The sequence below is a fragment of the Antechinus flavipes genome, chromosome 3 (assembly GCF_016432865.1).
Source record: "Antechinus flavipes isolate AdamAnt ecotype Samford, QLD, Australia chromosome 3, AdamAnt_v2, whole genome shotgun sequence".
Lineage (NCBI taxonomy): Eukaryota > Metazoa > Chordata > Mammalia > Dasyuromorphia > Dasyuridae > Antechinus > Antechinus flavipes.
The window spans coordinates 450,512,852-450,526,019 of NC_067400.1; the positions used below are offsets into that span (position 1 = coordinate 450,512,852).

The window sequence follows — 13,168 nt, forward strand, 5'->3', positions numbered from 1 at the left end:
CTACCAGTTCTCTCTGGTTCCAGAAATGTAGATCAGTTGGGTTAAGTGATTTGAATTCATCAATAATTAAAAATAGTTAATAATGGTAGTAACTCTTATGTATTTTTAAATTCTCATTTTACATAGGAAGAAATTGAGGGACAGAGCAGTCAAATGATTTGCCTAGGGTACTTAGCTAGGGAATGTCAGGTAAGATTGGGTTTTGTTGACTCCAGGATCTGTTGCCTATTCACTGTGCCACCTTGCTGCCTTCTGGATACTTAGCTGCTTTCTTCTTCTTTCTTATCTTTCTTATCTCTTTAGACAAATTCCATTTTTCACATTCACTGGAATTGTTTCTCTTTTTATCTTGAAAATACCATTCTTAATAACTTTATTTATGATTTTTCTCACCTGAGAGCTTATATAACTAGTATATCATTCTTTGGAGAGCAAGCAGGTGCTTCTTCAGTGCATCAATCTCCCTCTAGAGGAAGAGCCTCAAATCTGTTTTTAAAGCTCTGATAATGTAGCAGTCCCTTTTCATTTCCTTTCTATATGTAACAGTTTTCCATTCTCCAAAATTAGGACAAAGGTCATATTTCCTTTCCTCTACCTCAGATCCATTTTCCCCCTTCCATTGAAGTTTTATTCTGCTCCTGCAATTTCTTCCTCTAATTGGTTGGTTCTCTCAGATCCTCCTTTTTAAGAAGAGCACCTAGTTCAGCCATGTCTTTTTTTTTTTTTTTGCACTGAGGCAATTGGAGTTAAGTGACTTGCCCAGAGTCACACAGCTAGGAAGTGTTAAGTGACTGAGACCAGATTTGAATTCAGGTCTTCCTGACTTCAGGGCTGGTGCTTTAGCCGCTGCACCACCTCGCTGCTCCTCAGCCATGTCTTCATTCCACTCTATGCTCTGTTTCTGACTCTCTGGCCTTTGTCTACTGTACCTCCTCACCTGTGTTCCCTTTTCCTGTCCCCACTCTTTTCAGTGTCCTTTTATTAATTTGTTTTTATTATTTTTCCTACTTAGAATATAAGCTCTTTGAGAGACTATAGCAAAATATTCATAGTGGTTGAGATTTTTCAGCCTTATTTTAAAGATTTTCATTTGAGTTTCTTATATTTCACCTCAAAGATCAAATTATCACTTCTTAAGAAAGATAAGCTATTCAACTTCCTTTCCTTTTCATCAACCTCTCTTTCTGCCAGATACTAACTTCTTTTTTGTTGATTGATCATTTTCAGTTGTGTTCAACTCTCTGTAACTTTATTTGGGGTTTTCTTGGCAAAGATACTGGAATGATTTGCTATTTCTTTCTCTAGCTCATTTTACTGAGGTAAGGAAACTTAAGCAAACAGGGTTAAGTAACTTATCCAGGTCACACAGCTACTATCTTGAGTCTTCCTGACTCTAGAACCAGCATTCTACCTACTGCTCCACTTACCGTGTTTCCCTGATAATAAGACACTGTCTTATTATTTTTTTGGACAGAAAAACACCAGAGGCTTATTTTCAGGGGAGGGCTTATTTTAATGAACTTTGACAGCAATTTTAATAAACAGGTAAATGTGAACAAAAAAAAAGTACCTTTATTCAATAATGATCATGTCATCTTCTTCAACATCGTCATAAGTGTCCATACCCTGAATTCCGTCCTGGATGTCTTGCTCCTCTATTTCCTTCAGAAGAAGTGGACCCAATCTGTCATGTCCAGCAATATAGCTCTCTTTAAATGAACATGTCTTGTCCAGATAACCTGCTCGTAGTGCCTTAGCGACACAGCTATCAGTAATTTTATCCCATGACTTCTTCACCCAAGTCACGACTTCTTGCAGACAGGGCTTCACAAAGTTTCCACGCTGATTTCTTTCCATTCTATTTTCAATGTAGTCATTGACTTCCATGCGCAAATGGTCCTTGAATGGCTTGTTTATTGCAATATCAAGGGTCTGGAGATAGGCAATCATTCCTGCAGGAATCATTACTTGATCTATTCTCTCTGTAAGGAAGTTCTTCATTTCTTTAGCATGGTGAGTGCTGGCTGAATCCCAGATTATCAGACCTCTTTGGTTACCTCGCATAACAAGTGGCAGCATTAAATCAACCCACTTTCTTATAACGGCTTGTGTACCCCACGCTTTTTCGTTTCAAGAAGTAAATGCCTGATACACGTTCAATCTTATCTTTCTTACCCTTACTGATGATTAGAGGTGTGGCTTTCTTTCCATCCAAACGAATTGCCAAAACACAGGTGACCCGTGCACTTTCATAGCCAGTGGTGGGAATGTAGATTGATGCTGCACTCCTGTGATGAATTGTTGTTTGAGATCCTTGTCCCACAAACACTGCAGTTTCATCCATAGCAATCATATTGCAGGTTTGGTACTTGGAAATGTCGATCCTATCAATAAAGGACTTGAATGCAAGTGCACGTTTAATAACTTCAGCATCTTCCAGCTTAAACAGTGTTGTTGATCTTCTTAGGGACAGTTCATACCGTTGAAGGAAACCGTCCAATCAGTGTTGTGATGCTTTGACTCCTTCTGAGACCATTTCAAACTCTGGTGCCATTGAAAGGGCAAATGCTTGAATATCAGCCCTGCGCACAACCAAGGCCTTTGCTCTCCTGTCAGCAATCCATTCACCAATGAGGATCTCCAAGTCAGGATATAAGGGTTGCCAACCTGATCCAGACCTGCGCTTTTTCCCTTTTCCCTCATCCACCTGTTGATTGAGGTTATTATAATCTGCTCTCCATTTTCTGACCATTCGAAGATCCAAAAGTTTTTCTTTACAGAAAACTGCAAGATTCTTGCCATGTGACTCCTCTACAATTGCTTTCTTGTACTCAACAGTATAGCTCTTCCTTTTTGTACTCATGTCTGGGGGTCAAAACAGACAGAATAATAAAATTATGACCATAAGTCCTTCTTTTCACTCCATCATGCCCCTCAATAATGTTTTAACCACATCATGCTCCCTGAGTGCTCCTTCTATCCTCCATGATGCCCCCTGAGTTCTTCTTTTATCCTCCATCATGCCCCTTTTATCCTCCATCATGCCCCCTCACTCCCGCTTACATACCGGGTTTTTATGTTGTCCTGCCTCAGCTCTCCTCTGCGGCACTGCTCTCAATGGCGCCAGCAAGCAAATCACTGGGAACAACAGGATGACGTGCTCACTGCTGCAGCTCTGATTGGATGCATCTCAGAGCGCTCACCTGGCAGGGGGGAGAGGGGGAACGGTGCATACAGAGGGTACCGTAATGTACGTAATGCGCAGGGGATCACCTTCACTACAGTAGCAATCTCAATAGGGCTTATTTTCGGGGGAGGGCTTGTTTTAGAGGAATCTTACACAGTAAGGGGAGGGCTTATTTTTGGGATAGGTCTTATTATCGGGGAAACACGGTAGCTGCCTAGGTGAATACTTTCATCAATTTTCCCCACCATCCTATCACTTTGCTTTATATTTAATTGCTTCAATTTATCTTACTTCCTTTTGCTAGCAGCCTTCTTCTTGTATCTCCAGAAGCTGAACTCCCTTCCTTTCTAAATGCTATTGTACTAAGGGGAGTTCTCTTTGTCATCCTAAAAGCTTCCTGTCCTTCAACACCTAGTCACACTAGGCCAGTTATAGCAGTAAGAGATTCTGTTATTCCCAAACTGCCCAGGCGCTGAACTAACACATATTGTCTGCCAGAAGTAAATAAATCAGCTCTGTGCATGTCCTATTACAAGTGAGCAGAAAGGCACTTTCTTACTACTATTCCTGTGTTTGTATGAGTATATTTGTAGTGGATTGGGTTCTCTCTTCCACTTTGAAAATTCTCTTATTCTGAGAGTAGTGGTTTCTACTGAGGATTTTATTCCTTCCCCTCCCCCCCCCAACTGCTTGAATTACTTCTCTCTTGAGTCTCAGTTTCCACATCTATAAAATGAGGTTAGTTAGGTTACCTGCTCCCCATCTAAGATTCAATTAATATTCTTTCCAGTTATTTGAAACAATCCTTTGTGTTTCTTTTCCAAAAATGATAATGCCTTCTCTTGTGCTTATTCCAAAATATTGCTTGCTGATGGATAATATAAGCCTCTTCTATTAGGAGGATAACTTTTTATAACTACATGGCTCAACAAGTGGAGCATTAATTTATAATTCAAACTAGGTTTAGAAATTCCCAACTTTATGCATTTTTAACCTGAAATGTAGTATTTTTCTGCTATAAAACCTAAGGAGTATACTTGTCTTTAGGACATAATTCAAATAGCTACTCTTTCCATCAATACATCATATTAACTTGATTATTCACAAAATTAAGACCCCAAGGGTTTCCATTGACAATAATGCCCAATAAGTCTATTGTACTCTACTGGAAACAAACATTTTTCTAATAGAAGGTTCATGTTGCCTATCAGGGAGCAACATTTAATAGTATCTCAAACTGAGATTCAGTGAAAAATGATTTAACTAGTTAGCAGTAGAAGTAGGATTAAGAAACCTAATGCCTAGCTCTTTACTCTCATAATCATAGATTTTCCGATTTAAAGAGGCCTTAGGGATAATGTAGTACAACTCCTTAATTTTTTTATGACTAAATTACTAGTCCAATTTTTTTCCCTCCATATTGTACTGCTTTTGTATTTCTTTTGACTCCTTACCTGGAATGACCTCATTTCTGTACACAAAATTCAAATCAAAGCCATCTTTAAAGGCCCAGCTTTCTCACCTTCTCTAAGAAACCTTTTTTTTTAATTGACCCAGATTAATCTTTTTCTTATACAAATTCTTGTTGCATTTATTATCTGTATCTTACATTTTATAAGTTGATCATAAATAGCACTTCGTCATTCATTTTATGTATGTGTGTGTGTACATAGGTTGTCATTCTAAGAAGATAAAGACAATTATTTTAAAAATATTTTTATCAATATTCAAATTTTTGTATCACCTAGATTTTTCTGTCTTCCTCCTTTGAGAGTTATTTATCTAAAAAAGAATTTTTTTTAAAAAAGAAGAATAAGAAAAAATTCAACAAAACTGATTAACACATCAAAAATATTCTATAGTATTCTATAGTCTAGATCTCCATATCTGCAGAGCAGTAGGGAAGGTGTTAGATAATTATTCCAAATATCTGATAGCACTTGGCCTAAGTAAATCTACATAATGATATCATTTTTGTCCTCTTTGAAAATGAAGGACAACAAGTAAATAATTCTTCAAATATTTTTTCAATAATTTTCCTATGTTACAAATATGGCGATGAAGCTGTCTTTCTATGCACACTATTTTAGATAATGATCTCAAATTTAGTACATAATCTTGTGAGGTCTCTGCAGAAATAAAAAAAAGTAAATCCTAGATATCTGGACTCTCTTAAAAGTTTATTTTTTCCTGACCTTCTCATTGCCACTCAAATAAATCTCCTTAGGGTCCCTCTCATTGGTGACTCCTTTTCTGGTACCTTCATTTTAAGAAGAATCCCAGCTTTATTTCACTTGCCTCTGGACTCCACCTGGACTCCATCTTTTCCTCACCTGCTACAGTAGTCTTCTTCCCTCCTTTTGAACACCTTTATATTTGATATTTTCAGGTAAGCTTCCTGAGGGGAAATAGTCTTACTTTATTTGTATCTCTAAAGTTTTCTTCAGTCCCTAGCACTTTTTTTTTTTTTTTTTTTTGAGTCTTTTCAATTCTTTGTGATCCCATTTGGGGTTTTCTTGGCAAAGATACTGGATTAATTTGAAAAACTGAAGCAAACAAGTTTAAGTGACTTACCCAGGGTCACACACTAATAAGTGTCTGAAACTGAATTTGAACAAAGGAATATAAGTCTTCTTGATTTCCAGGCGCAGTCTTCTATCCACTGCATCACTGAGCTGTCTTTAAACCTGAACTATTACATTATTCCTTCTTAAAAACAATAGCAAGTATTGAATTTATTTTGAGGAGGGAAAAAAGAAGATGTCATACCAAGGGTAGCTTTCCCATAACCCCGATATATTTATGACTCAAAAAATCACAACGCTTTCTAATTGCAGAGTATGATGTGATCTGGCTGCAGTGGTAACTCTGACCTCTGGGTGTTCTCTAAGCACTTACTGCTTTCTGCAGCATTCCAACAGATTTAAGTATAGATGTCTGGCAGCCATCTCCCCTACTGCAATGCCCAGGCACATCACTGAAACAAATGTGCCTTTGACTGTACTGAATATGATTATTGTTGAAAAATAAGAAGCTGTAAACTAGTGTGAAAAATTCCTTTTATCCCCAAGGCACAAATAATCATTTTGGAGACCTGGAATGTATTTAGTTTGTCTTTATCAGATAAAAGAACAACGACATGTATATTTCACATCTTTAAATTAGTTCAGTTCAAATTAGCTACAATATTTAATATGCAAAGATGAAGTTTGCATACACACAGGGAAAAAAAAAACACTTTACTACAGACTTTTAGAGATTTTCTCATTGTATGCACCATTTATGTTGTCTATCCAGTGTAACCAAGCTGGGTTGTATTTTTTTTTAAACTATTCAATCAATTGACAACTAGTCATCTGTTTCCTGAAGTTTTTTTTTTTTTTTAATTTTTAAATTACTTTTAAATTTAATTGTTAAGGCATTCAGTGATTTGAAACATAATATTATAATCTATTATTTTTCTTCAATTAATGATTAAGATTACTTTTACCTCTCTGGACAAATCCCAATGCACAAAATCATCTTTTGTCAAGTATTAATATCAAAAGCTTATAATCTAATGATAATTTGACATGATGTTTCTGAAAATCTGTAAGCATTGTCAAATGAGGATTTGAGGCCAAATTTATAATTAAAGTTGGTTTATTAAGTTGAATCATTAAGCTTTATGTTACAGAATAATGGAAGCTCATTTTCTTTATCAACTATTATTATCAGCTTTATCAACTATTCTTTATCAACAATTTATCAACAGTTCCAAAAATTTATCAAATTAGAAAAGCTTATCAAATAATAATGAAAATTAGAGGTATTTTCAAATTTATCTTCTTATAGCATTGAGTACAAATTACGTGTAAACTCTCTTAACAAATCATTGAGATTGGGAGTAACCTTATAGTTTCTTGGGAATAAGTAGAAACTTAGAGTTAGGGAGACCTAAGTTTGAATCCTATTTCTGACTACTAGGTAAGTACTATGGATGAGTCATATAATATCTCTGGTTATTTTTATTGGTTAACTTATTGAATAATAGTAGAAATAGGAAATATTTATGAAATTATAATGCTTTATACATTCAATTTAAAAACATTTTTGTCTTATGATGTAACCCTTATAATTTTGTAAAAATTATATGTGCAGAGAGGTATACTTAGAAGAAACCCAATAAAGTCCTCCCAAATTCCTCCAGCTCTCCTAAAGATGGTGATAAAATTTCAAAGTGCCAAAGATACAAATACAAGTAAATATAACATTCTGTCCTTTCAAAAAGCTTACACTCTAATAGAGGGAAACTACAGATAGGAGTGCTGAAAATTAGTGGGAGAAAGAGTATTCATTGTGGAGATGAAGATAGACAAGTCAGCCAAAGGGGAGATAGAGAGTAGGCAACAGGGAAGTGGAATATGGCTGAGGTTCTTTTCTAAAATAGTAGTTTCTTTATCTGATTTCATCCAATGGCTCAAAGTATTTCACTCTTCACACCTATTTACACATTTGACTGTTAATAATTGATTCAATAGAATTGTTTAGTTGCTCATATCTAGTTTAAACATTTAATTGATTCTCACTTAATCAAGCTATCAGGGATTAGAGAATGTTGTTAGTTACCTTAATTGGGTTGAAGGTATACAACATCTTTCTTATAAAAGTATAAAATAAGAATGAAAGAATAATGAGGATATAAACTAGAGTAGAAAGCAGTCAAGTAGAATAAAGAGGATAAAGCTTTCAGAATATAATTTCTGTATATTTGAACTGAATGTTACTCTTCCAATAGTTAATGATAGCAAAAATATTCTTAATTAATAAAAGTTGAAGATAGCAAAGATACAATCTAATAGAGGGAAACTACAGATAGGAGTGCTGAAAGGAGGCACTACTGACCAAGTTACTAAACCGAGTCAGTGATGATTCAAGAAATATCAATCCCATGTTCGTTCAAATGGTTATGTTTTACTCAACACCAAAGGACACTTTGAGGCAATACCTAGCTCTCTCTGACTCTCAGAAAGCTGAATATTTTTTCTCCTTTGATTCAGCTTTTTTGTATTTGATAATGCTGCTTTTGCTAGTCTTAAGAGTTTCAGTGTGTAAAGATTTATAGTGGCTTAGTATTCACCCCCTGGAAACCTCCATCTCTGTCTCCTCTGCTTTATTTGAGTGGCGCTTAATCACACAATTATGGCATATCTGTACATAATCCTTTAATTACAGAGAAAGAAAAAGAAATACAACTCAGCATGTGGTATAGTAAAAAAAAAAAATAATCAATTTGGAGTCCAAGAATCTGGTTTCAAATTCAAATTCTTCCACTTACTGCTTGTGTGACTGTGGGCTAGACACTTATTTCCACTCTCTTAGCTTTAGTTTCCTCATCAGAAAATGAGATTTAACTGAAGTTACTTTGAATTTCAAATTTATAATCGTGATGTATCTCACTATGAGAACTAACACTGGTAACTCCTCTAATACCACATGGCCCCAAATCCTTTATCTCTAGACAAACCAAACCCAAGAGCTCAAATACGATCTATGAGCTCAGATTCAATTCTCCCATTTTTTTCTACAAGCAAATCAAAAAGCAGGTGGTTCAAAAGAAACACAATCCACGTGATTTTATGAATTGAAGAATATATCCTCTATACCATAACCCTTACCCACAGGAAAAAAAGTGCTTATATGGGCTGAAGACCTCAGCTGATCCTACCTAGATATTCCCCAGTTCTTTTCCTCTTGTCTAGCATTCCACCACAACTTTCTCCTTCCCTAACATCATTTAAGCTTTACTCACTGATTGGCCTACATAGTGAATTAAAAATTTCTCTCTAGTTAGGTTCACATCCTGCATCACTTCACCTTCATTGCCAATTGCCATCAATTCACACTCCCTTCATTCTTTGATTCTTTGCATAATTTTCCATAATTGTAAAAAAAAAAAAAAAAAAAACTGTTCACAAAGCATTTCAGTTGGGCCTTCCTTGAGCTAGTTCTTTCTTCCTTTTTTCCTCTCCATTCTCCTATTCTTGTTATAGGGAAGAGGTAGGGCAGAACAAGAAGGTGTGTTTTATCAATAATAATGCACAAATATGTGGTACTTCATGATTTACAAGACTCATATACATCATCTTATTTGATCCTCTAAATAATTTTGTAAGGGAAGTAGTATACATGTAATTCCTTATTATGAAGACATACACTCAAAGTCACTCAGACTGTGTTCCCAAGATTAGGTTATCTAGATTTATACTATTCTCTGGGCTTATAGTCATTGAAACCATTGCTCACAAACTCCTATTGATGTGCTTACTTTTAATAATGAAAAAAAATTACTTCAAAGCAGAATTATTTAATGAGATGATATAAATTTATTGATGTATATAATAAACTTTATACATTTTTACATCTTTAAAAAAGTTAAAATATACAATATGTCCTGCTTTTTCTACAGTAACTTATTTTACAAGATTTGGCACTGAGACATCATAAAACTACACATCACATTACATATTAAACATTTCTTTGATGAACAATCCCTTTTTCCAAGACTAACCTTGATTATTATAACTTTGGGTTTTTAATGTGGTTCAAATCAGATGAATTCTCAGTCTACTAGATCATGTTCATCTGTATCTCAAATAAATTTCTTAAACTTTCATAACTTGTGATAATAGTATGAAGTTGTATTATGTTGAGCCTAATTCCTACTAAATACTTCAAATGTTGTCCCTTCTAAACTTTTCTTTTTACTCTTTTCCTATTTGTCCAGTAGTATCACAATAATTTTTCAAAAGCCAAAATCAGTCCTACTTCTTCCATGAAATGTTCACTATTTTTATATATACTGTCTTTTTGAACCTCTTGATAAATTGACATAATTATCTCACAATTTATCACTTGTGACCTTAATATTTCTCTTGCTAAATTTATCTTCTCCAAATAGATCACAAATTTCTCTATAGATGGTGGGGTCTAGCAAAGATGGTTGTGATTTGGAATCAGGAAAACCTGGATTCATATCCCATCCTTGGCATTTACTGATATGTGACCATAGGCAAATCTCTTTACTTCTCTGAAAGCCCCAGTTTCCTTATCTATAAAAGAGGAGTTAATGGCAATTAGAATACCAATCTCACAGAACTCTGTGAGATTCAAATAAGAAAAGTACTTTGAAAATCTTTGAGTTCTGTGTAAAACCAATTATTATTATTATTGTGGTTACAATGGTGGTGGTGGTAATAATGATATAACCAAATGTTTAAAACCAAGTTGCCTAAGACTTTTGTTACTGGTAGAAGTTAATTTCTCAATAGTGCAAGTCTGCTTAAGGGACAAAATTGGAAGAGAAGAAATCTTGATATTCTGGCTTCCAGCTTCAAGAAAGAAGATATAAATTGTTATAAATTCTCTTCAGAGAGAATACCCTGAAGGAAGAGAGATTTGGGGAAGAAGCAGGTATATAGAGAAGTCAACCTTGATCATGTTCCTGACTCCACTTTACTTCTTTTTAGGTTCCTTTTCCTAAAAACAATCTGGGAACAATACAGAAGGCAAAAACTGTATCTTATGTTTTACTTTGGATCCTCTCCAGTGCCTTGCTTATTTTGAGACACATAGTAGGTAGTCATTAAAGATTGGTTCCTCCCACATCCATCATTTTTTCACTGGCATTTGATTCATAAAAACTAGTCCTAAGAAAAAGTATTGTTTGTTCCCTAAAATTAAAAATACCATGTGAAATATCACCCAAAATAAATGTAAATACATGTTTTCAAAAAATATCCAAAATACTGTCATCAGTATCCAACTCAAAAGAGAGCATCTTTGCTTTTTTAACTGTCTTTCTTTTCTTGTTATTTGCATTTTTGTGTGTGTGTGTGTGTATTTGATGTGGTGATTCATAGAAATATATTTAAGATCATATTTTCTGGGCTACCAGAATTGGAATAACTGAGGCCTATTTGTGTGTACACATATCTGACAACTGAATACATACTTGCCCACTTCTTTTCAAATGCAAATTAAAGTTTTGTGCATGCAAAAGTCATAGATACTTTGAAATGTCAACTATTCATTATGTAAAATGATATATTTAGCTTTCTAATGTCATGATTTTAAAGTTGCAAGACATAACCAAAACCATTCACAAAAATAACTCTCACATGAAGCTTTGGCATGTTCTCAGTATATAACATATGTTTAATGAAAAGAGAATTCAGCTGACTAAAACTTATACAGATTTTTAAGGAAGACATGATAATATAAATTCCTTCATAAGATGTGGGACCTGGATCCTGTATTTCTTGCTTTGGCAGAATTTCTGCTGACTTTCATAGGGGTTACATGTCCATGAAGTAAAGAAGCATATAGTGAGGCCAAATTGTATGCCTTTATTAAGATGAGAAGATGGCTTTCAGCAAAAGTAGCCAGAGGAGAGGGTAAATTTTGAAACCAAGTCTCATATAATATTCATCTTAGCAATTGCTTTTTGTAGAAAATCAATATTGCTATAATAATAGTGCATCTACAGATAGTCTAGAGCTAGGAATAAATTGTAATTTCATATTTTGACCTAAGATAATCAAGCAATTTCTTAGTTTAATTTTCTTTCTCCTCCAGAAGTTCATTTGAAACAAACTTTATAACGAAGAAGTTAATATTTTTAGATTTCATGTATTCTCTTTGGTTTTCCTTGCTTCTAGACACAACCGGAGGGTTCAGAGTGGTCAGACTCTATGGCCTGTGTCATGAAGAAGTTAGAGCGACTAAATTTAGATATTGAAGAAGCTCTCAGTGCTGGCTCTTCCCCTTCTCATACTCCTTCTTTCAAGAGGCGAAAACAGGTAATTCCTTTCATTTTTAATAAATGTGGTATATTCAATTCAACAAATATGAATACTACATATAAAGCATTTCTCCAATATAGTCTCTGCCCTCAAGGAGTTTATAATCTAATAATTACTACATGATAAACTTCGGAAAGTGAACTTTGAATTAGGTTAGGATCTCAGACATTTTTAACTTCTTGGAGGAAAAAAGAAATTGGGAAATGCCTGCTTAGATTTTGGAGTAGGAGAAGTGGTAAATGAGAAAACTTAGAATTTCTCAGACAGACCAAATGGCAAGTAATGTTTTCCTTTAGAAGACATAACAAAATAGGTAAAATATTTGCAATACTTTTGAAGAACTAGTTTCTAGAAAGATTTTTTCCCCCTAACATTCAATGAATTAGCCTCCAAAATATTTTATTAAATATGTTTTTAAATCTTACAATCTGATTTTTTTTTCACTTAAATGCAGTATATGCCGTTTTACAAAGAAGGAATTTAAGGCAAAGAAAACTTCAGCCTTTAAAACCAGAACAGCTTTTTAACTTTGTTCATGAATTCTTTGGACAAACCCATTGGCATGAAATTTACACCTAAAATTGTGAAAATTCAACAGGGCTTGAAAAGATTTTGGCAACATTATTCCACAAAGCCACTAATATAACACAAGCAAACTTTAAAGACTTACTGTGTGTAGAATACCATACCAGATATGGAGAGGTTCAAAATAGAATCAAATTTTATAATATAGTCCTTGTTCTTGAGGAGTAGCTTCAGTCAACCTAGTGGAGGGATGAAACAAATACAGAGGACTGCTTCAAATGTAGTAAAAGTACACATAAAAAGAAGGGGATGAGTTTGAGAGATATCATGGAGATTGAATCAACAGGGCCTTGTAATTTGTTTAATATAAGAGGAGAGAGAGGGAAAGAAGTCAAAGAGTCAATTTGACAATTCAATCCAATATTTCACTTTCTAGCCTTAGCCATTTTCACTGGTTGTCCCTCATGTCCAGAATGCTGTCCTTCCTCAACTACCTCCTGGCTTTTTTGGCTTCCTTCAAGTCTCAGTTCAAGTCCCACATTTTGAAAGAATTCTTTCCTAGTCCTCCTTAATCTTAATGCTTTCTCTCTGTTGATTATCTCCAATTTATCCT

At 34.6% G+C, this 13,168-nt stretch overlaps 1 protein-coding gene across 1 annotated transcript in view; it reads left to right on the forward strand.

The window, feature by feature from the left end:
- LOC127557311 (uncharacterized) overlaps window positions 1–13,168 on the forward strand; it is a 184,822-nt gene that overhangs the window by 59,033 nt on the left and 112,621 nt on the right. The window contains exon 2 of the mRNA XM_051990676.1: window positions 11,887–12,027. Within this exon, the coding sequence (XP_051846636.1) occupies window positions 11,887–12,027 (141 nt within the window). The remainder of the gene's footprint in view (window positions 1–11,886; window positions 12,028–13,168) is intronic.